The sequence below is a fragment of the Oreochromis aureus genome, linkage group 9 (genome assembly GCF_013358895.1).
Source record: "Oreochromis aureus strain Israel breed Guangdong linkage group 9, ZZ_aureus, whole genome shotgun sequence".
NCBI lineage: Eukaryota > Metazoa > Chordata > Actinopteri > Cichliformes > Cichlidae > Oreochromis > Oreochromis aureus.
The window spans coordinates 38774479-38795237 of record NC_052950.1 but is presented as its reverse complement, the minus strand read 5'-3'; the positions used below and the strand labels follow the sequence as shown (position 1 = coordinate 38795237).

At 46.8% G+C, this 20759-nt stretch overlaps 1 protein-coding gene across 1 annotated transcript; it reads right to left on the bottom strand.

The window, feature by feature from the left end:
• Window positions 1-2015: 2015 nt before the first annotated feature.
• On the bottom strand, window positions 2016-19606 carry LOC116309633 (tomoregulin-1-like). The gene is made up of 10 exons (XM_031726304.2): window positions 18901-19606; window positions 12344-12453; window positions 11545-11674; window positions 9692-9718; window positions 9515-9605; window positions 9262-9410; window positions 6968-7015; window positions 6746-6866; window positions 5986-6147; window positions 2016-4655 (listed from the first exon to the last, which is right to left on the bottom strand). The coding sequence occupies exons 1-10, from the start codon at window positions 19025-19027 to the stop codon at window positions 4571-4573; spliced, it is 1050 nt and encodes a 349-aa protein (XP_031582164.1). The 5' UTR covers window positions 19028-19606; the 3' UTR covers window positions 2016-4570.
• Window positions 19607-20759: the final 1153 nt, after the last annotated feature.

Sequence of the window (20759 nt, the reverse complement as noted above, 5' to 3'; positions counted from 1 at the left end):
GACTCCCCGCTGTCTGAAAGCCCTCCACCAGCTGCTGCCTATAATTATCCTGCCATCACTGCTATATTTAACCCCACCTCCCTGCAGAAGACACGAAGGCTTCATCAGCCACCGGGCGCGCTTGGTTTTCACCTCTCAAAGGTGTCAAAATTTAATGTGAAGTACAAACATCCTCCACTGCAACCACTGAACATCCAAGGTATGGACATTGAGGCTGTGGACAGCTACAGGTACCTTGGTGTTCATCTGAACAGCAAACTGGACTGGACTCATAACTCAGACGCCCTCTACAGGAAAGGGCAGAGCAGGCTGTACCTGCTGCAGAGACTCAGGTCGTTTGGAGTGGAGGGCCACTCCTGAAGACCTTCTATGACTCTGTGGTGGCCTCAGCCATCTTTTATGGTGTGGTCTGCTGGGGCGGCAACATCTCTGCTGGGGACAGGAAGAGACTGAACAGGCTGATCCGAAGGGCCAGCTCTGTTCTAGGATGCCCTCTGGACCCAGTGGAGGTGGTGAGTGACAGGAGAATGGTGGCTAAGCTGTCATCCCTGTTGGACAACATCTCCCACCCCATGCATGAGACTGTGACAGCACTGAGCAGCTCCTTCAGTGGGAGACTGCGGCACCCACGGTGTGGGACGGAGAGATTTCACAGGTCTTTCCTCCCCACTGCTGTCAGACTTCACAACAAAGACTTCAACTGATCAAACACACAAACCCACAAATGTGCAATAACACTAATGTGCAATTATCTTTTCTGGCATCGTTGTATTTTTTACTCAGTTGTATACAGCATTTGTATTCTATTTTTATCTTATTGTATATTTTATTCTACTGTATATAGTATTTTATTTTATTCTATTCTTTACAGTTGTGTACTGTATTTATTCTTATTTTATTTTATTTTATTCTAATTTTTGCTTCATAACCTTTGCACTGTCCACTTCCTGCTGTGACAAAACAAATTTCCCACGTGTGGGACTAATAAAGGTTATCTTATCTTATCTTAAACACTTGAAATGAGATAGGAAGGAGTTTGAAACCTGCCACCGGCCGAGCTCGAGGTTCAGGCTGGAGCACATGTGCAGCTTGGAACCTCTGAAATGGTCAGGTACAAGCACCGGGAAAATTGTGAAAAACTGGCCCATGGACCCTGGAAGGCCTTCGGAAACCTGAGGAACTGTTGTTCTGTCCGGCTCCTTCTTAGCACGGGTCATAAATAAGCTGAAGCCCTGACGAGAGGCTGGGAAACTGTTTATACAGCAGGAAGCGCTGTGTTCTGAAGCCTTGCTGGTCAGGCTACACAATAATCACCCGACAGGTCCAACATGGCGGACTGTCAGCTCGCTGAGGTGCTCCACCTGAAGCGTCACTGACTGTTACAGCTGAGGATGAAGCGGACTCATCGGGGTCTCTGCTGCATTCATGCGGCCGGCTGAGATCCAGGATGTGGAATCACCCGAGAGCCCACGTCAGCTTTATATTCCAGATTCAGAGCATCCTCTCTGTGCTGTCCACGTGTTCGGCTTCTTCACTCGGCAGCACGTCTTCAGACGCTCATTTAGACTTTATTCATGCTCACGCGCTGTCATACCCATATTTATATGTAATCTTTAAATAGTTCAAAGCGGCCTTGTCACGGACTGGAATCTGCTGAAGCACAGTTTGAATGCACTTTTACTTAATACGGTTATAATCAAATAATAACATCATGGATATGATTGTGTTTAATGAGCACTGTGTTTGAGGCCTTTGACCATCAGAAACTATTTTCAGGATTTATTTCCATCAAATATTCAGATTCTTGTGATGATGAGCGAGTGAGAAACTGAGGGACAGATTATTGACCCGTCACCACTGCCCCCTGCTGGACATTATGAAAGAATGCAGGCTCTGCATTCATACCTCCAGCTGTTTTAACATGGATCAGTAACAGCTTTAAAACAGGTCCAGATGTTTGTGTGAAGCTTTATTAAGAGGCCGGCTCAGAAAACAGAGACATGAAGACGCAGAGGTTCAAACATCATAATTTAATGCTAATTCAGCTACAGCACAGTCTAAACAACAACTTCACGGTTCATGCAAGATCAACATCTACAGCAACATCTGGCCCGTTCCCTGCGACAAGTGCCACCAAGACCGTGGCGGTTCACCTCAGGGCAGCGGCGTGTGAGGCGAACCCGAGCCCAGCTTATCGGCCTACTCCTTCTAATACAACAAAACAACCAACACGGACACGTGGTACCATCGTTACGAATCAGAATGAAGATAAAAAGCTCTACGAGGTCCTTTAAATTATCGCCAGCTTGTCCAAACACACAAACATTGGAATCCATTTCCAGAATGGCGTCATCTGAAAATTAGGCAATAAAATAATTAGCATAGCAACCTGTACATGTCGGCTCGTACCTCATTATTATTTTTAAGCAGTAGAAAAAACAGCATTTTGGTTTTCAGGTGGATCTCATTGTAACAAATACAAAAAGTGTTTAAAGAAAGTTTCTCTAAGGAGACGTGACGTTTGACCCTGTGAGACGCTGCACAAAGTTAAAAACAAAAAACACGCCTGAGATACGAGTCGGCTCATATCTGAGGGGCACGGGGCTCCGGTGGTCCCTGATAATCCTGTAGTCCCGCTGCACAGCGCCCCCTGGACAGTTAAGGCGGTACAACACATGCGTGACAAAGTAAACAAAGAAAAACAAGAGAAGTTGGCCAAACGTGAGCAGCAGTGCATCGTGGGAATTCTCAACATGGCAACGCCCACAACACGTGTTTGGTGCTCATTAAACCTTCAAAGTGGGTTTCTTCTGCTCATTTCCAGCTCCACCTGTTTGTCATTACACCGCCAGCGTAGCTTTGCATGATTCACAGTTCAAAATCATCCTCATTTATCTGATTCTGCCCTTCATGCAGAGCCTTGCTGCCTCCAGCTGAAATCAGCTGCCTTTTGTTTCTTTTTCCAATTGGCCAAAGTCAGGAAGCCTGCTGAGGGGCAGTATGCACTGATAAGTAAAAAAGGAACCCTGGCTAATGTGAGCAGAACAGCTCTTCTTCATCACATCTGTCGCTTTCACAGAGAAGATTTAAAAGGATAGAAATGTGGCGCACACAGAATCTGACTGAGAACCATATTTCCAGATAAACGCTGATATGAAGCTGATAAGAAAATAACATTTTTAGGGAAGATTCACAGTTTTGACTGAATTTTAAAAGCTGCTTTGGTCTAATTAACCGAGCAGTCTGAGTGAAAACCTCCACGAGTCCTGTTAGTTAGCATGTTAGCTCTGTCTCCCAGTTTTCCCCATTTCAGTCCAACATGTTGTCATGACGATATGATGCCAAATGTCTTCACAGACAGCAGAAGACACGGACGCAGCTTCCTGCTCAGAAAAATGAATAAACCTGGATTCTATCTAATGGCCACCAGATGGCGACAGCTGCTGCTGCAAAGGCCTTGTCTGACCTTTGACCTCTGTAAGCACTCTCCTGCTCGGTCACTGATTTCGGCCACACTGAATAAAAATGAACTGACTGTTTTGTAAATCTCATTTACGCCACATTTCTAAAAGGAGGCTTATATGTGGAAGGAAACTGCATGCTCATTGGCTGGCATCAATCACAAGTCGTTAGCCAATGAGCATGCAGTTCATAGTAGCTACGTCCATTTTTTACAGCTTTAATGAACAAATTCAGCCAATCACAGAAGAAAGATTTAACAAAAACTTAATTCGCAGTGAAGTGGTCATGTGACAGCTTCAGTCACATGACCACTTCACTTCAGAACAGTTCTTCCAGCCATGGCTTTAGCTGCTCCTGGCCACACCTCATTACTTCAGGACATTTCGAGTGTGTAGTTTCAGTCCGAGTGTTCACAGCAGCTGAAAATCACGTGACCAGAAGCTCTTCTTCCATTGGTACCGACTCCGATCGGCTCGCCTCGTTTTCTGGGTTCCACCTAATGTGCGTTGGGTTGCATCTCCCGTTACGTCATTAATATGCGGCACGAACGCCACAAAGGTGGACATGTTTCAGCAGAGATGAATCCACAGATCAGCACGTGCGTGTACACCAGAGCCAATCAGGATGAGGGTCGCTGCCCTTGTGTGGGCGGGGGGAAGACGGATGAGAACTGCAGCTGTAGCAGGAACGAGCTCTAACGTGGCCGAAAAACTAAAAAGGAGGCGCTCCTGCTGTGCGTCTCACCGGGCGAAAACTGAGACTATCGTCACTGTTTGCGGTGTGGACGTCCGGAGCGACGATACAATCAGAGAAATAAAGTTTGCACAGTGTTTCAGAGTCTGAGAGGACGGCAGCAGCACGACCGCGTCTCCGCTCCGCAAACTGAAAATCACCAGCAGACGGGAAGCCAAAGGAATGAAAGGTGGAAAATAAGGCCCCTCAGTAACGTCGGGTTGTTCCAAAAAACGAGGGAAAATAAGAAGAGGCACCAAAAAGTCGAGATATCAAAACTGCAGTCTGTGGTACGAAAGGTCGGACTTCTCGAATTTTATAAAAAACAAGATGGAAAATTAAAAAAATCATTAAAAAAAGAAAAAAGAAAGAGCAGCTACATCATCCGGGACGACGTTCCTGACGGGAAGTGACCGAGATGCTGCTTCTGCCTCCGACCACGCTTCGTCTTGTTGCACCTCCTGTAGGACACAACAGGAAGTGCACGTCAACAACAACATCAACATTAAACGAGGCGCAGCGCTCAACAAGAACTCAGCTTTTATCAGTAGATGTAACAATGATCTGCTTCACGTCCTCTCTGTAACTCTGAGGGGTCGGACGGTGACGTGGAGAAGAAAAAACTAATCAAGCTGATCGGGAATATTTTCATTTTCCAGCTTCCCAGCAAAATGTAAAGTTAGATCATGTGATCATCTTTAACAGCCAATAGGAGTGTTTCTCTTACAGCAGTGACCCTGCAGATTCCTGGTGTGTGCAAAACTACAAAAACTTCTGTCACCTTTTCTCTGTTTGTGTACAATGACAATAAAGCGCTGTTCTATTCTATTCTACTCTATTCTATTCTGTTCTATTCTATTCTACTCTATTCTATTCTGTTCTATTCTATTCTACTCTATTCTATTCTACTCTATTCTATTCTGTTCTATTCTATTCTACTCTATTCTATTCTATTCTATTCTATTCTACTCTACTCTACTCTACTCTGTTCTATTCGATGTGGGATGGGGATAAACTCCAGGCTTTCAGAGGTCCAGTTATTTAATGTTAGAAGTTTTTTCATTGGCTGTGTCTGACTCACTTTAAGTGAAATCACGTCAGCACTGGTGTTCTGTGTTGATAAAGTTTTTTACAGCGTGAGATAAAGCGATGAAGCGGCTGAGGACGTGGAGGCATCCATCGTCACAGGCAGCCTGCCGATGCTCCACCATCACTCACCACCAAAGGTTTACAGAGAAAAAGCAGGGCCTGGTGTTGGTTTCAGCATGAGCGTATCAGGACTGCATGTGGAGACGTGGTCTGCACGTCTGTGCTGCACTTGTAACCTGACAGACTTGAACCACGTCTGCTGGAGGAGCCAATTTTTGTAAAATAATACCGGTTCTGTTTCTCAGACGTGCCAGTTTGTTTTTTCTTCACAGCTCTGGACGGCTGGTGCTGAAACTCTGCTCATTAATGGTTTTATGGTGCTTCATGACTGAGTGCTGCTGGGGTCTGAGCGCCCCCTGCTGGAGGCTGGAGGGCTGAAAGCCACGATTCACAGCCTGACACACACACACACACCTCCAAACTTTCCTCTGCGGTGAAAGGATTTCACACATTCAGGAAGCATTCGTGTTTCATAAACCACAAAAATGTTGTTTACTGATTTAATGGCTCATTACTCAGTCAGTGTGCAGCGAGGACCCTGATGTGATCCGTTCTTTAGGACTGTTACTGAGCCTGAAAAGAGTGTGTGTGTCTGTGTGTGTGTGTGTGTGTGTGTGTGTGTGTGTGTGTGTGTGTGTGTACCTGGTGAAGCACATGACCACGGCCACGATGACAGCGATCTGAACAGCTCCGATGATGGCAGCGATGAGGACGTAGTGCAGCTTCTGCCCGCTGGGCACCACGTACAGGATGTTAAAGTCCAGCAGCTGCTCACACTGCTGCCCCCCGTACGCATCCTCACACCTGACACACACACACACACACACGCACACACACACAGTCAGCGTTACGTGTGGAAGTTTCACAGGAACATGTTGAGAACGTTGCTCATGAATAAAAATAAAACTCCACACTGACAACGAGGACGTGATGTTTGTGACTGATCATCCTCAGTGACACACACACACACACACACACACACACACACACACACACACATGAAGTTGTCTTTGTTCTGACAGCAAACACAGATCACTGCGTTTAGTTGGTGAATCTTTTCGTGTTGACAGAAAAACTTTAAATCTTTAAAAACACAAAAATCAGCCAGTCTGAGTTTCAGCTGTCAGACTGTTGAAGCTCGACGATCTCAGATCAGCTCTGAGGATCAATCCAACATTTAAACCTTGAGCTCACTTTCTTGTTCCTCAAACTTTATGAGAGAATTTTTTGTTTCTTTTTTCAGAGAAGTGAAGATTTTTGTTAGTTGTTCATTTGTCCACTTTTAACATCGCAGGTCTTCTTTCAGCTGCTGAGTCAAAGTTTAAACATGAATGAATGCGCTCGGCGTGAATAACACACGCACACACCTGGGCAGGTGCACGAGGACAGAGGCGGGGCTTACCTGCAGGTGGGCAGGTTCTGTCTCATCTCACAGATACCGTGTTCACAGAACTGGGAGTAGTCCTCGGGACAGGGGGCGGGGATGTCCTCAAACCCCTCCCCCTCACCAGGCTTGGGGACAGCTGGAAGGAGAGAAGAAGAAATCTGTGCTTTAAGATTGGTGTTGCTGTGAGACAGGAGCGGGCACAGTTGGGGGTGGGGCTTGGCTGGGGGTGGGGCTTACCGTAGATTTCTGGCTTGGTTTTGATGCCGTCGTCTTTCCTGTTTTTATCTGAAACCACAGAAGAAGAAAAAGATGATGAGACCAGAGAAAGCATCTAAAGCACCATCATCAGGACCACAGGACAGGAGGTCAAATGAAGTGAGGCCTAGCACGAGATAAAGAAGGATTATTTTAAGCTATGAATCATGCAAAGCTGCCCTAGCAGAGCTGCAGCTCTCCGTCTGTAACATCACATGTGAGGAGCGATCTGCTCGTCTCCGTGACTTTGAGCCTCAGACAGTAAAATGTTGAAAGTTTTTCATTCAGCTATAATTTGATAATCTGTGCAGGCTGCCAGGGTGTGTGTTCATGTTCATGTGCTGATTTTATGGGATTAGAATCAGATTACAGCTCGTTTCTGTTCAGACGGTCCATTCCTGTCTGAACGATGGTGAAATATTTATAAAAAGTGAGTTTCAGCACACGAATGAGATGAAGAGTTAACGTCCTCGATCACATTTAGTCCCCGAGTGAAACCCGACAGCGTCAGATTACAGAGAGCATCACTGATCTCAGACCAGTTTCAGCGTCCAATCAATCAGGCGTCACAGCGAGTGTGCGCACGCGTCCGACTCACAGTGACTGATGAGAGCGAGCAGCGAGGAGAGAGGCTTAAACACAGGTCAGTGACTCACACACACACACACACACACACTGGTTTCCATATCTTAGTGAGGGGCTCTTATTAACATAATGCTTACCCTCTGCCTGACCCTAACCCATCTGTCACCCTGACACTAAAACCACATTATGAGTCTCAAAAACAAACTCATCGGGCATTTTGTCCCCATAAGGACTGTTGGTCCCCACAGGCATAGTAGCATTCTAATTTCTGGTCCCCACAAAGATATATAAACGTGTACACATTCACTCACACACTTTCCTGGCCTCAGGGTGAAGCTCCGTCAGCGCTGCAGAGACGCTGGCTCGTCTCATTTGTTCTGAACCGTTCACAGCTTTGATGTTCCGGTAAAAATGCGTTCATATTTAAAAAGCTTTAAAAAGCTAAACAAAGATGACGCTCATGGTTAAATGTGTATCGGATGTGTTTTTAAGCTGCGCCATGCAGTTTCTTTACTGAACAGCATCGATGACACGGGAGCTTTTATTCTTCAGCACTCGTGTTTCAGTTTTAATCAAACACGTTTTTTTCCGATCGTAACATCTGAAACTGTGACGCTGGGTTTTTGGACGATTCTGAGATCTGCTGGTGAAACTCATAAAACCACACCTGTCAATCACTATGCTTTTATTAAAATGAACATCTGAATTATTTACTTAAAATCCAAAAATTCATTAAGAGTCATAATAACTGGAACGCAGGCTTCTAGAGTCGGCGTGTCAGATGTTTTTAACCTGGAACAACTCAGCTTATTTCAAACTCGAGCCGAGAAAACAGAAGGAAGACCAAGCCAAAGAAGGAGAAGAAGAAGAATCAGTGAAGAAAGAAGAAGACAAAGAAAACAAGGAAGATGAAGCAAGTGAACGTTTAACAGGAGGGAAAGAAGAGAAACAAGGAAAAAAAACAAGGAAGACAACAACAAACACAAGGAAGGTGAAAAAAAATAAGAAGAAGAAAAAATAGAAAAGAGGAGGAAGAAAATTAGAAGTAAAGAAGAAATAATCTGTAAAAGAGAAGAAGAAAGTAAAAAAACAGAAGAAAGAAGGGGAGGAAAGGAGGAGAGAGAATAAAAGGCAAAAGGGAAGAAAATGAAGATGATAAAGGATGAAGAAGAAACAAAGTTAAAATAACAAATAAAGATGTACATAAAGAAAAGGCAAAGAAGTAAAGAATAGAATAGAACTGTACATATACAAAGAAAAAGAAGGACAGATGGAAATGAGAGAAGAGGAGAAGAAGAAGAGGAGAAGGAGGAGCAGGAGGAGGAGGAGAAGGAGAGAACAACGAAGAGAAAATGTGGAGCAGGAGGTCGTGGCGTTAAAATGAGACCAGCTGTTTGTTCAGCCAGCCGCGATAATCAGTGTGTGTGTGTGTGTGTGTGTGTGTGTGTGTGTGTGTGTGTGTGTGTGTGTTGAGATCATCATTCAAAATAAATGAACTGAGACGTCTTCCCTCCTGACTCTCATCTTCCTCCTCCTCTTCCTCCCCTAGCTCCACCCCCCTCATCCATATTTCCTTTTCCCATTTTCCTCCTCTCTCTCCCTCTCCTGCTGTGAGTAGATGACGATGATGATGATGGTGATGATGATGATGAAGGTGATGGATGAAGGAGTGTTTGCTGTGTTGCTGTTACCATGGCAGCGTCCGACGTGCTTGATGTCGATCTTGAGTTGTTTGAGGCAGGACGCCTCCCGGACGTGGCAGGGCGTGTCGTAGGTGACGCCGTCGCTGCCGCACACCGGGTTGTCGTTGTGGCCGTTGCACACGATGTTACACATGCAGCTGGATACACACACACACACACACACACACACACACATGCTCGTTCAGGCTCACGGTTAGACTCCTAACACTGAGTGTGTGTGTGTGTTTGTGTGTGTGCTCACATCATATCCTCAGAGTCTTCATCACACTCGGCTCCAAACTTGCAGTTCCCACATTTGGAGGTCTTTTTCCCACGGCCGGAGCCTTCGTCATCTGCAGACACACAAACGCTGCTCAGCTCGTCTGCTTCAACTCAAAAATACTCAGAAACAAACCAGAGCAAACATGAAGCTGTTTACCTCCATCTCCAGATCCTGATCCAGCATCTGAGACACACACACACACACACACACACACACACACGTTCTGACGTTAGTGTCACTGGCTGCAGGAAGTTAACTTTAACCTCCTGCTGCAGAGGTGGATGTTCATGTAAACATGCGTCATAACAGGCTCTGTGTGTGTGAGGAGCACGCCCGTACTTCTGGACTCATTGAGTAGCTCTGCATGATTAACAGTTCAAAATAATCCTTCTTTATGAAGACGAGCATCACACAGTTAGCTGCTAATCAGTGCTCAGTAACACCCAATTAAAATTCTTGAATTTCACCAAACCTGGAGCTCCGCCTTCCTGGATGCTCTGTTACTACGGTAACCTCACAGCAGCCATATTATTGGTCATATGATGTTATTAAAAGTGCTCTAAAGGGCTCCAACAGCACAAACACGGTCAAGGTGTGTCACCATGCATCTGTCAGTCAAAGAGGCCACGCCCCTAAGAAAGCTAACATTAAGCCTTTAAACATTTTAACATGGAAGTCTATGGGGGCTGACTCACTGCTGCCTCTGCTGGACGTTAGAGGAACTGCAGCTTTTGCTGGTGGCTGTTTTCATTCTCTAGCTGTGTCCTAGTTCAGCAACCGCACACTTTGTAGTGCGCATTTGTAGACCGATTACATCATAGCGACGCGACAAAGGGTGTCCCAATTCGAAGTGTACTCCAAATGTGGTCGACAAATGCGCAGTTCATTTCCCCAAATTTGAAGTCTGGATCCGGTGTAGACTTCGTGGCCCCACATATCCCACAATTTATAGCGCGAATATTCAGTACTTACTTTTGAGTAAACTTGGAAAAGTAAGTACTGAATATGATGTCACTTATTTATGTGCGAATGTTTAATAATAAAGAACATTAAAACATTACCTAATAAAACATTACAGTCTTATTAGGTAATGTTCAAATAATGTTATCATCCCAGTGTTTTCAGTGTGGGAGAAAGTACTCAGGGCCTTCAAGTTACACACTATGAAAGGCAGCAACAAGTTTAATATGCAGAAACCTAAAGTATGTATCAGCAGCAGAATGGAGCTAAAAATACATGTTTGTTTCAGTTCTATGAAGCTTTGAGTATTTTGGATTAGTAGCACTGCTGTGAGCCCTGCGACAGACTGGCGACCTGTCCAGGGTGTACCCCGCCTCTCGCCCTATGACAGCTGGGATAGGTCCAGCGCCCCCCACGACCCTGAAAAGGATAAGCGGAAGCGAATGGATGGATGGATAGCACTGCTGTGTTTGTTGCATCATATTGCTGTAATTGTTTATGTGTTTTATCTCATAACAAAAATGAACAAAATAAATAAATTTTCTCCTACATTTCTGTCACACAAAGCTGTATAAAACGTTTCTCGCGGTTAGTATCATGGTTGCTAGGCAACCTGAGCAGTGCGACGGAAGCCTAGACGGTCCCATTTTACAACTCACTTCCGCCCTTCTCGCACAACGTAGTACGTGCACTTCGCGGAGGTGTGCGGTCGCTGGGTTGGGACACAGCTTTTGCTTGTTTGAAACAAGCTGATGTAGCTCCTCCCCCTTTCAGTCCAACTTTGACTGGCTGCCCTCAAAACAGCAGGTGGGTGGAGCTTCCATGTTTAGCACAGGTACTACTGTGATTACCTCTTCATACTGCTGTTATGGACACACCCACACCTGTTTTGACCCCTTATCAGATTACAGAATTTTGATTTAGACTCTGGGGTTACCTGTGACTGTGTCATCTGTCCACCTGTTCACACATTAATCACAGCGAGCGTCTGAAACCTGAAGTGTGCTTATTATAAGAAGCAGTGAAAGGTAAAGACGAGGGTGAGTTACCATGGTAACAGGGTCCCTCTGACACGATGTTGATGGCTCTTTGTTTTTTGCACGCCGCTCTCCTCAGGAAACACTCGTTCTGGTACGTGTCTCCGTTGGAGCCGCACACGGGGACGTACTTCTTATTGCACTGAAACACAAAGTAACTTTATTTAAATGCAGCCGATCACAGCACGCAGACACACACAGGACTCTGAGGGAACCTGAAGGTAACACCTCATTCATTATGCAGGCAGGCTCGCTGCTGATTGGTCAGTGCGCTCCGGTCTAACCAAATTCAAAAATCTGTGCACAATGCCAAAGATAGCACAGTTAGCATTTTAAAGAGCTGTCAGCTGAAACGTGTCTGAGGACGGTGTGCAGCGTGTGCTGATAAAAGAAGAAGTGTGAGGTACAGAAACTACAGCAGATGAGCATGAAATGCTTTTAAGAAAGAGGGGACGCCGACACAGGACCAGCAGCGGCCATGTTGGCTCCATTTTCAGCCCAACTTATTCACGTTCACTCAGAATCTCCTCCAGGCCAGCTGAGACCATCTCACTGAGCTCATTCTGTAAAACAATGTGTAGACTCTGCTGTGTGACCAGCTCACAATGATCACGTTTCAGAAGCTTTAATAACATCTGTCACAGCAGCTGTAACACACACACACACACACATAAAAAAAGCTGTGATTGGTTTCATTCAGCAAACATTTAATAACACTGCAGTGAGCACTGTGGAGACTACACCTGAGCACTGCAGCCTGTAGGGGGCGCCAAGGTGTAGAAGTGTTTGTGTGTGTGTGTGTGTAACTCACGTGGAACTGACAGACACACTTGATGTCGGCGCCGTTCTCACGGCAGGTTCCTCCAAAGCGACACGTCCCGGTGTCACACACGCGCAGGTCGCTTTTCTTCTCTGACAAATCTGGAAAAAACCAAACCGGATCATTCTTACATCACAGTTATCGTCCTGAGAGCAGCGATTTCAACTACAAAAAACTTTGCATGAAATAAAAGTGGTCAGTCTGTGGGGATAAACTGAGTCCTGATTCAGCAGCATTCGTTCATGCACAGCTCTCTGAGCTCTGCAGCAGCTGCCGATCTCTGACCTGCTGACCGGTCTGAGCTTCAGCTGTGAGATGCATGGCTGGTACAGAGGAGCTCATGGTCCACTCAGATCATCAATGATGATGATCACTTAATCAATACATCTGATTAGCAGGTCCTTGCTGGTACCGACCCTCTGATTTCCTGTGGATGCAGTGAGGATGAACTAAACTGTGGAGTCACCACGTCAAAGTTTCCTCCTCAGAGTGAAACATGAAACATAACGTCCCAGTGCAGCAGCTCTCACATCCATCATCCACCACAGAAGCTGCACAGATGCCTCACAGTGATCCTGCTTTTAATGCATGTGAAACCGCACACGCACACACGCACGCACGCACGCACGCACGCACACACGCACACGCACGCACGCACGCACACACGCACGCACACACGCACACGCACGCACGCACGCACACACGCACACACGCACGCACGCACACACACACACACACACACACACACACACACACACTCACACACGCACACAGCATCACTGAACAGCTGAAAACCACAGGAACATCACACACTTCTCTGAGAATCACCAGCGTTCAAAGTTTAATTCTGAAAGTAATCCAGTGATAATCTTCTGTTTCCATGGTGACAGGACTAACAGTGACTGCTTATACTTAATGAGTTACTGTTCATGACCTATAGTGAACAGGTGCTGCTATAGCTGATTGAACAGGTGAGTCCACTCCCTCACTCTGTGTGTCTCTCCTGTACTCACGTGAAGGCTGACGATGCCAAAAATAAAAGGACGAGTGAGTCTGTCTGTGATGGGGGCGTGTTTGTGAGCGCACACTTTAAACTCCGCCCACAGCTGGATGTAAAGTTTTAAACATGTTAGATTAAAGGTATCAGACTGAGCAACACAGAAAAACACAAAGTCAGCAGGATTCCTCCTCTGAGGAGCACCACCCCCCCGTGCCCCCAACCACCACCACCACCAGCTGTGGAGATATTTCAGTTTGTGGCTAAAACACACACACACACACACACACACACACAACAGAGTGGGAAACTCTGACAAAACAATACAGCTCCACTGACAAACACACACACACTATTATCCAGGGTAGTAATTTCCTGATGGCAGCTGATTGGTCGGCAGCCCGCAGGCTGGCCAATTAGAGCTTGTAATTACAGAGGCCGTGACCTCAGCTCCCCTGTAATTAGTAAATACCACAGTGTGCTGAGCCAGCCACATCAACCTGCTGACACACACACACAATAACAGAAACAGTGTGTTCTCCTAGGATGCGCTGTGTGTGTGTGTGTGTGTGTGTGTGTGTGTGTGTGTGTTGTTAAAATGACTGTCTGAGAGCCAGAGTTACGTTGTAGTAAACTCTGCAGTCTCTCTGAGTTCAGCAGCAGCTCCATCATAGTTTACTGGTTTTTCTTCCTTTACTGGTCTCACGCTGAGTGGAGCCACACCATTGGTCCACTTTTTAAGACGTGAACTCAGAACGAGTGTGCGCTAACAGGAACGAGCAGTCAGATCTGGGTCCTGCGCCGAAGCCTCGGTCTCAGCATCTTCAGCGCCGCCATCTTGGTGATTTTCAAACTGGACTTGAAGAGCGTGGGGCGGAGCTGACTGTGGAAACAACGATCTCATTGGCTAACAACATGCCAATGAGTGCAGCATCTATAATCTGTCGTTCTAACACTAAGAAGGACCAAACGGCCATCCATGGAGCTGCCACACAGGCACAGACGGGTACACGGGGCCTGTGTTAATGAACGGGCGTGACATCATTTTATCTTCTGGCAGCAGATTGGTCCCTCAGACTGAAGCCAGGGTCCTTCATCAGGTGATCAAACAGTCAAACACACACGCACACATACACGTGCATCAGTTGCATCATCAAGTGTCTGCAGCTTGTTTACAGAGTCGGTGTCTGCAGGGACCAGTCGGGAGGCTCTGTGGGAGTCACAGCGGGTAACCCCGCCCCCACGGACGACACCTGCACACAGGTGTTAGTGGAAGGAGAGTGTGAGGAGAACGACAGCAGCAGGAGCAGAGAGGGCCGTCTGCATGTTTCTGCTGGTCCTCAGCAGATCTGGAACCAAAGCTCTCTCAGTCTGCAGACGCCTGCAGACAGCAAACATCTGCTCAATACAATTTTGCCTCTTTCTTGTCAGATTCTATAATAGAACGAAACAATAATGCCAGTTATAAATAAAGACAATAAATTGAATGAATTACGAAACACTTGGATCTGAAAATGTTGTGTAACACTACAACCTGAAACGACAAATAGACGCGTTGTCCTGTACAGGAGAGAAAGACAGAAATGTAAGAACAGCTGTGAAATGGAATAGTCCAAATCACCACAGTAAACTGGACCTGGGCTTGTAGCAGGGGTGCAAGCAGGGATTCAAACCGCAGAATGAATGCTGGAAATGCAAGCACTTGATGCAGTGTTTTGATTTTGCTGCCACTCGTACCCACAATGCAATGCGCGTAAGTCACGTGGTCTGTCGATCTCTATTAACACCAGTGTTGGTCAAGTTACTTGAAAAAAGTAATCAGTTACTAATTACTGATTACTTCCCCCAAAAAGTAATCCCGTTACTTTACTGATTACTTATTTTCAAAAGTAATTAATTACTTAGTTACTTTTTAAAAACACGATTTACAACCTGAATAGGTGATAAAGCGATAGATCTTTCAGTCCAATTCTACTTTTTCTGCATAATTCATCATACAAAATGTAATCAAATGGAAAAGTCTCTTTTTAAAACTTGTTTTATTAGTTTTAATCTTTTAACTTTATGCATCAAGCAAAAACTTAATTATATGCAACATTCTCTGACTGGAAGAAATTTGTTTAACATTTAAACCTATTTTCTGCACATTCCAGCACATAAAATAAAATATTTTTTTGTGTTTACACTCACTCTTTCAAATAGATGCAAGTAAAACACAGCAGAAAATAAATAAAATCAAAGACTAGCGGTCCTGTTGCTCTATTTTCACCTGTAAAGCAGGACTGGGGTAGGCGGAGGTTTACCCTGGTGCAGGTGTGCCGCAGCGGTCAGTGGAAGAATCCGCGAGTTTCTCTGTGAGTTTCACATTACAGTCGTAGTGCACTCGCTGCTTGCTTGGAAGTTTAGGGGTTTTTTTCGCTGTAAAAAGAAGTTTTCTTCCCACGCACAACGGACACTAATGTTTTTGTCACTTTTTATGGAATCAAACTCAAAATAAGGTCAGTACTTCCACGCTCTAAACGCTGCATGCTACACTCTGTCCCGCACTCGATATATTATGATCTGCAGACAGCTGTTGTCACGAACGTCGCATTCACTTACGTCACTGTCATGAGACGTTCTCGCAAAAACTCACAGTTTTAGTAATGCAGCGTTCCTACGGGAAAGTAACGGTAATCTAATTACCGTTTTTGCAATAGTAATCCCTTACATTACTCGTTACTTGAAAAAAGTAATCAGATTACAGTAACGCGTTACTTGTAACACGTTACTGCCCATCTCTGATTAACACCAACTAACTTCAATCAAAATCGGCTGTTAGTTTAAAGTCACCACATGCAGCTGCGGGGATGATGGTGTTTGGTTGTGTGTGTTTGTATGCTGTGTTGTGTTTGCTGCATTTTTAACGTGCTGTTGTGCAGCTGCTAACTCGGTCAGGTCCCTGTTGTACAAGCTTTGATCTCAGTGGGACTAAAATGAGCATCAATCATTCATAAAGTCACATGTTTGTAAGGAAAGACCTCTGTGAGGAACAGCTGAGGGCGGCAGGTGGGGGAAAGGACTCGAGCCTCCAGGTGAGCTTCAGTTTGTGCTTCAGCTCGTAAACAGGAACCATGAAAGAGTCGTGCTGACTTCCACAGAGGTGCAGGTTGGTTTGAGGAACGCGTCCAGCAGTCAGTTTGATGTTCCTCATCACAGAGTTTGTCCTGACGGAGAGAGACGCAGCGCTGCGGGAGCTAAAGACAGACTAACCCTCAGCCTGTCGCTGGCGTCATCGTCTCCACACCAACAGCAGTAAAACACACCTCACTTACTTCCAAAGGAAACACTCTTCTTTAACTCTGAGGTGCAGCCGGCGTCTTCGGGTCAGCTCTGTGTTACGTCTCCAGGACAACCGCTAAAGGTCGACCTGTGGCCTGATCACGGGTTAAACCGCCCTCCACCCTCCGTCCCCACCTCACTGCTCTCATTAACTTCCTGCTGTCGGAGCGAGTCAGGAGCTCATAAAAGACGAGCTGAGGCGGGGTGGTGCGACGTCCCGGGAGAGCATCAGTGACGGAGCTCAGGTTTAAAAAAACCTTCAGAGCTTCTAAAAGTAGAACTCAAAGATTTTTGATTCTTTAGATCCTAAAAAAGTTCAAAGACTTATTTCAGCTCCAGGTTTCTACTTTTAGAGGAGAAAAGTTCAAAATGAGTTCATGTCTGCACACAAACACCAGCTCACTGATTTGATCAAACATGTTTTAGATGGGAGGAACACATAGGGACTATTTTCAGTGGCGGATTAATCCACTATATGTGCTCTAACTAGTATTTGGAGCAGCAGGAGTGGAAGAGACGGAGAATGAAGTCTACTCATGTCTGAGATGCACACTCATCATCATCATCATCCACCCTCTGCTTATCTGAAGTCACGGTGGCACAGCGGGAGAGCAGAGCCTCAAAGTCTCAGCAGGTTCTGGATCAACCCCGGGGTCTCCTCCTAGTTTGGGGTGCCCAGAACACCTCCAAAAGGAGGCACTCAGGAGGCGTCGTATTTAGATCAACATAAACTAGAAGTTCCCTCCAGATGTGCGAGCTCCTCCTCCTCCAGGTGAGGGCTGGGATGAAGATTGACTGGGAAATCAAAAGTCTGGCCTTCTTGCTCAGCTCGCTCGTCTCAGTATATCACCTGCTGCCGCTGCACCAAACCACCGCTCCACCTGCTGCTGCACCATTTTCCAGCTGTTACATTGCTGCTGTAGCCAGGTGTTACAGCAACACTTCCTCTGTCCTCTGCATCTCGTGAGTGAACTGATGAATCGTTTACTCTGTGATGATCTTTCAAAACTGCTGCTGATGCCCTCAAATGTAGGGCATATAAAACCAGCGATGTTTTCCCACTGAGTGAAAGATCTGCACTGTAACACACACAGAACTGAAATGTGTGTGAAACTTCCACAGCACTCCACTCCATCCTCACTTCTTCTGAAGCGTTTTACGAGCCACAGCTCGTTATCGTTCATCAGGAGATGAATCAGCTGCTCGTTTCTCCAGGCTGTTCTTACACAGCCCCTCACTTTAGTTTTATTTGAGCCAGAAAAAAACCAGCCAATCCCAAACTGACTTACTGTTACGGCCAATCAACACGCCCAATAAAGATTTCAGCTCTGATTTTTCAGCACTGTGAGGAGGCGGCAGCAGGACGGGCTGTGTGACGCTGGGAATCTCTAGCTCCTGCATCACGTTGACATGAACCTCCTACACCTCCTGACAGCACGGGCCTCTATCAGCACAGCAAACAACAAGGAGGTCAAGGTGTTCAGCAGGTCTGACCGCGGTCCATCCACCTCACGACTCCAGGACTGGACCTGCCTCAGTCTCACCTTCACTGAGCTGTGGAGTCCACCACAGGAAAGGTGTTGGTCTCTTCAGCTAAATTATCCAATCATAACACCTGTGGGAGGGGTTAATGTTTACATTTGTATTATTAGGGGCATGGCCACACTGACAGGTGTGAGCACAAACACCCTCTGTCAGCATCAGCTGCTGATGGCTGATAAGTTTAACCAGAGTTCACAAACCAACCACGGTGGCTCTGTCCATCTTCTATTTACAGTCTGTGGCCTACCCGGTGTCTGGAGGCCAGATTTGACGATCTGCTGAGAAACGCAGCGCAGCCGCAGTTTGATGCTCGCACAGTAAAGACGGAGCAGCTACACAACGCAGCTCCATCACTGAGCCTCGCCCTGCTCCACCCTGTAATTAACCCTGAAATAGAACCTGGTTAAAGTGAGGAGTGGTCACACACACACACACACACACACACACACACACACACACACACACACACACACACACACACACACAGGAGAGCAACATGGCTGCAGCTTCAGCAGGTGAAACATCTGTTCAGCATCCTCCGGCCCATTACATCACAGCTCAGGTGTACTACAGGTACTGACACCCCGACGGCAACACAATTATGACAAAGGCTGGGTCACACTGCTCCCTCTGACCTCTGACCCTCCACAGAGCCCCTCAAGTGTAAGCAGGCTGTGAGTGAGCTCACCTGGGCAGTCTTCGGCCCTCCCGGGTCCGCAGTCCACACCGCTGCGGTGGAACGAGCTCCGGACGGCGGGGAGAACCAGCAGCACCAGCAGGCAGCAGAAGCAGGAGACCCGGAGCTCTGGAGCCATGATGGAGGACGGAGGGGGGATAAAGGGGGAGGTGGAGGCTGGTGTGCGCGCAGGGAGGTGGATGAACACAAAGAGAGACAAACTGGAGTAAAAGAATCTGTCGTGTTTTTCTGGGTCCTCCTTCACTAAGTCCTCACATCACAAATCCACGCAGCGGGTTCTGATCCACGCACAGCTCACAGATTCCGTCCATGTGCTCCTCACCTCGGCTCTCAGAAACACGGAGCAGGGCTGCAGCTCGATCCCGGGGTAACAAAGCCGAGCAGGGCCTGGGGCTTCACAGCCGACCCCCACACCTCCTCCACCCCTACAGATCGGACTCTGCCTCCATCCCCCAGCCCCGCTGCCTCGCACTCAAACCGGCGGGGAGAGCCGCGGACCGCCGCGGACACGAATCCAGGTAGAGGTGCCAGCGGCCTCTGAGCAGCATCCAGGCCGGGGCGCAGTGAGGGTGGAGCGTGGACGGATGAGGGTGGTTCGGCGGCTCGATCGGTCGCCACTTTTTTTGTCCTCCTGGTCTTTCTCCACGGAATCACACATTAACAAAGGCCTGCGTCACGTGACCTGCAGGAGACCACTCCCACTCACTCCCCCACACACACACACACACACACACACACACACACACACACACATTGAGGTATCCCTGCATGCTTTGCAGCTGACCTAATCTCACCGATAATAATAATAATAATAATAATAATAATAATAACTGCGTCACAGCCGCTTTATGACTTAGTGGAAGTGTCTTCATGTCCGCAGATACCCCCCTCCCCCTCCCCCTCCCACCCCCCACCATAAACCACAGCATTGAGCGCGTTCACATGCTGACCTGATGGTGGCGCTGCACATTATAGGGGAGATCACGCCACAGCAGCAGCTTCCTCGGGTGTGTGAGGGCAGAGATTGCTCGGTAGGTGGAGTATTTTCCCCATGATCAGAAGGTCGGGGGTTCAGATCCACCGAACGGCTCCTCTGAGGTGCCCTTGAGCAAGGTACTGTCTGTATACACTGTTCCCCGGGCCCTGGATTGGTGGCCGCCCACTGCTTCACTGAGCTAAGGACTAAGAACTTTCCCACTGGATTAATAAAATCTGCATTATTATTATTAACCTGCGGACAGTTAGAAGTGATAAAGGCGGGGCCACAAATAACCTGCCGGGAGGGCTAACGTCACTCAGAGCACTGCCAGCAGGTCCTCGGTTTAAAACCCTGGTGACCCCTCAGAATCAGGTGAGCACAGGGGTGTCCAACATATGGCCCAGGGGCCAGAATCGGCCCAGCAGACGCACTTTTACCTGTATTTTTATCAACGTTACAGCTCGTCCTACTGATGAAGACCCCCACAGGCGTTCGTGCTAAAAGTAAGAGAACTTTCTTCTTTTTAACGTGTCCACAGTGAAATAAATAAATAAACAAATGTTTTTTGTGATTTACCAAAACATTCTCTTTAAAGTGACAACAAAGTGTTTCTGTAATTTTACATGTTTATTTTTTAGAGCAGTGCTGACGCAGTAACTCTGACACATACAGCTGAGCTGCCCTCCTTTGTCTTCCACTGGGATATCGCAGGGACTGAACCAAAGTTCAGGGTCCAGATGAAAGTTACAGGGCTAAAAAACACATTTAAGCTTTGATCACAACTACAAAAATATCTGTTTTACGCCTCGTCTAAGAGTCCCAGCCTAAGGACCGAGTCTCTGCCCGAGCAGCAGGTTCGTGAGGCAGAGGA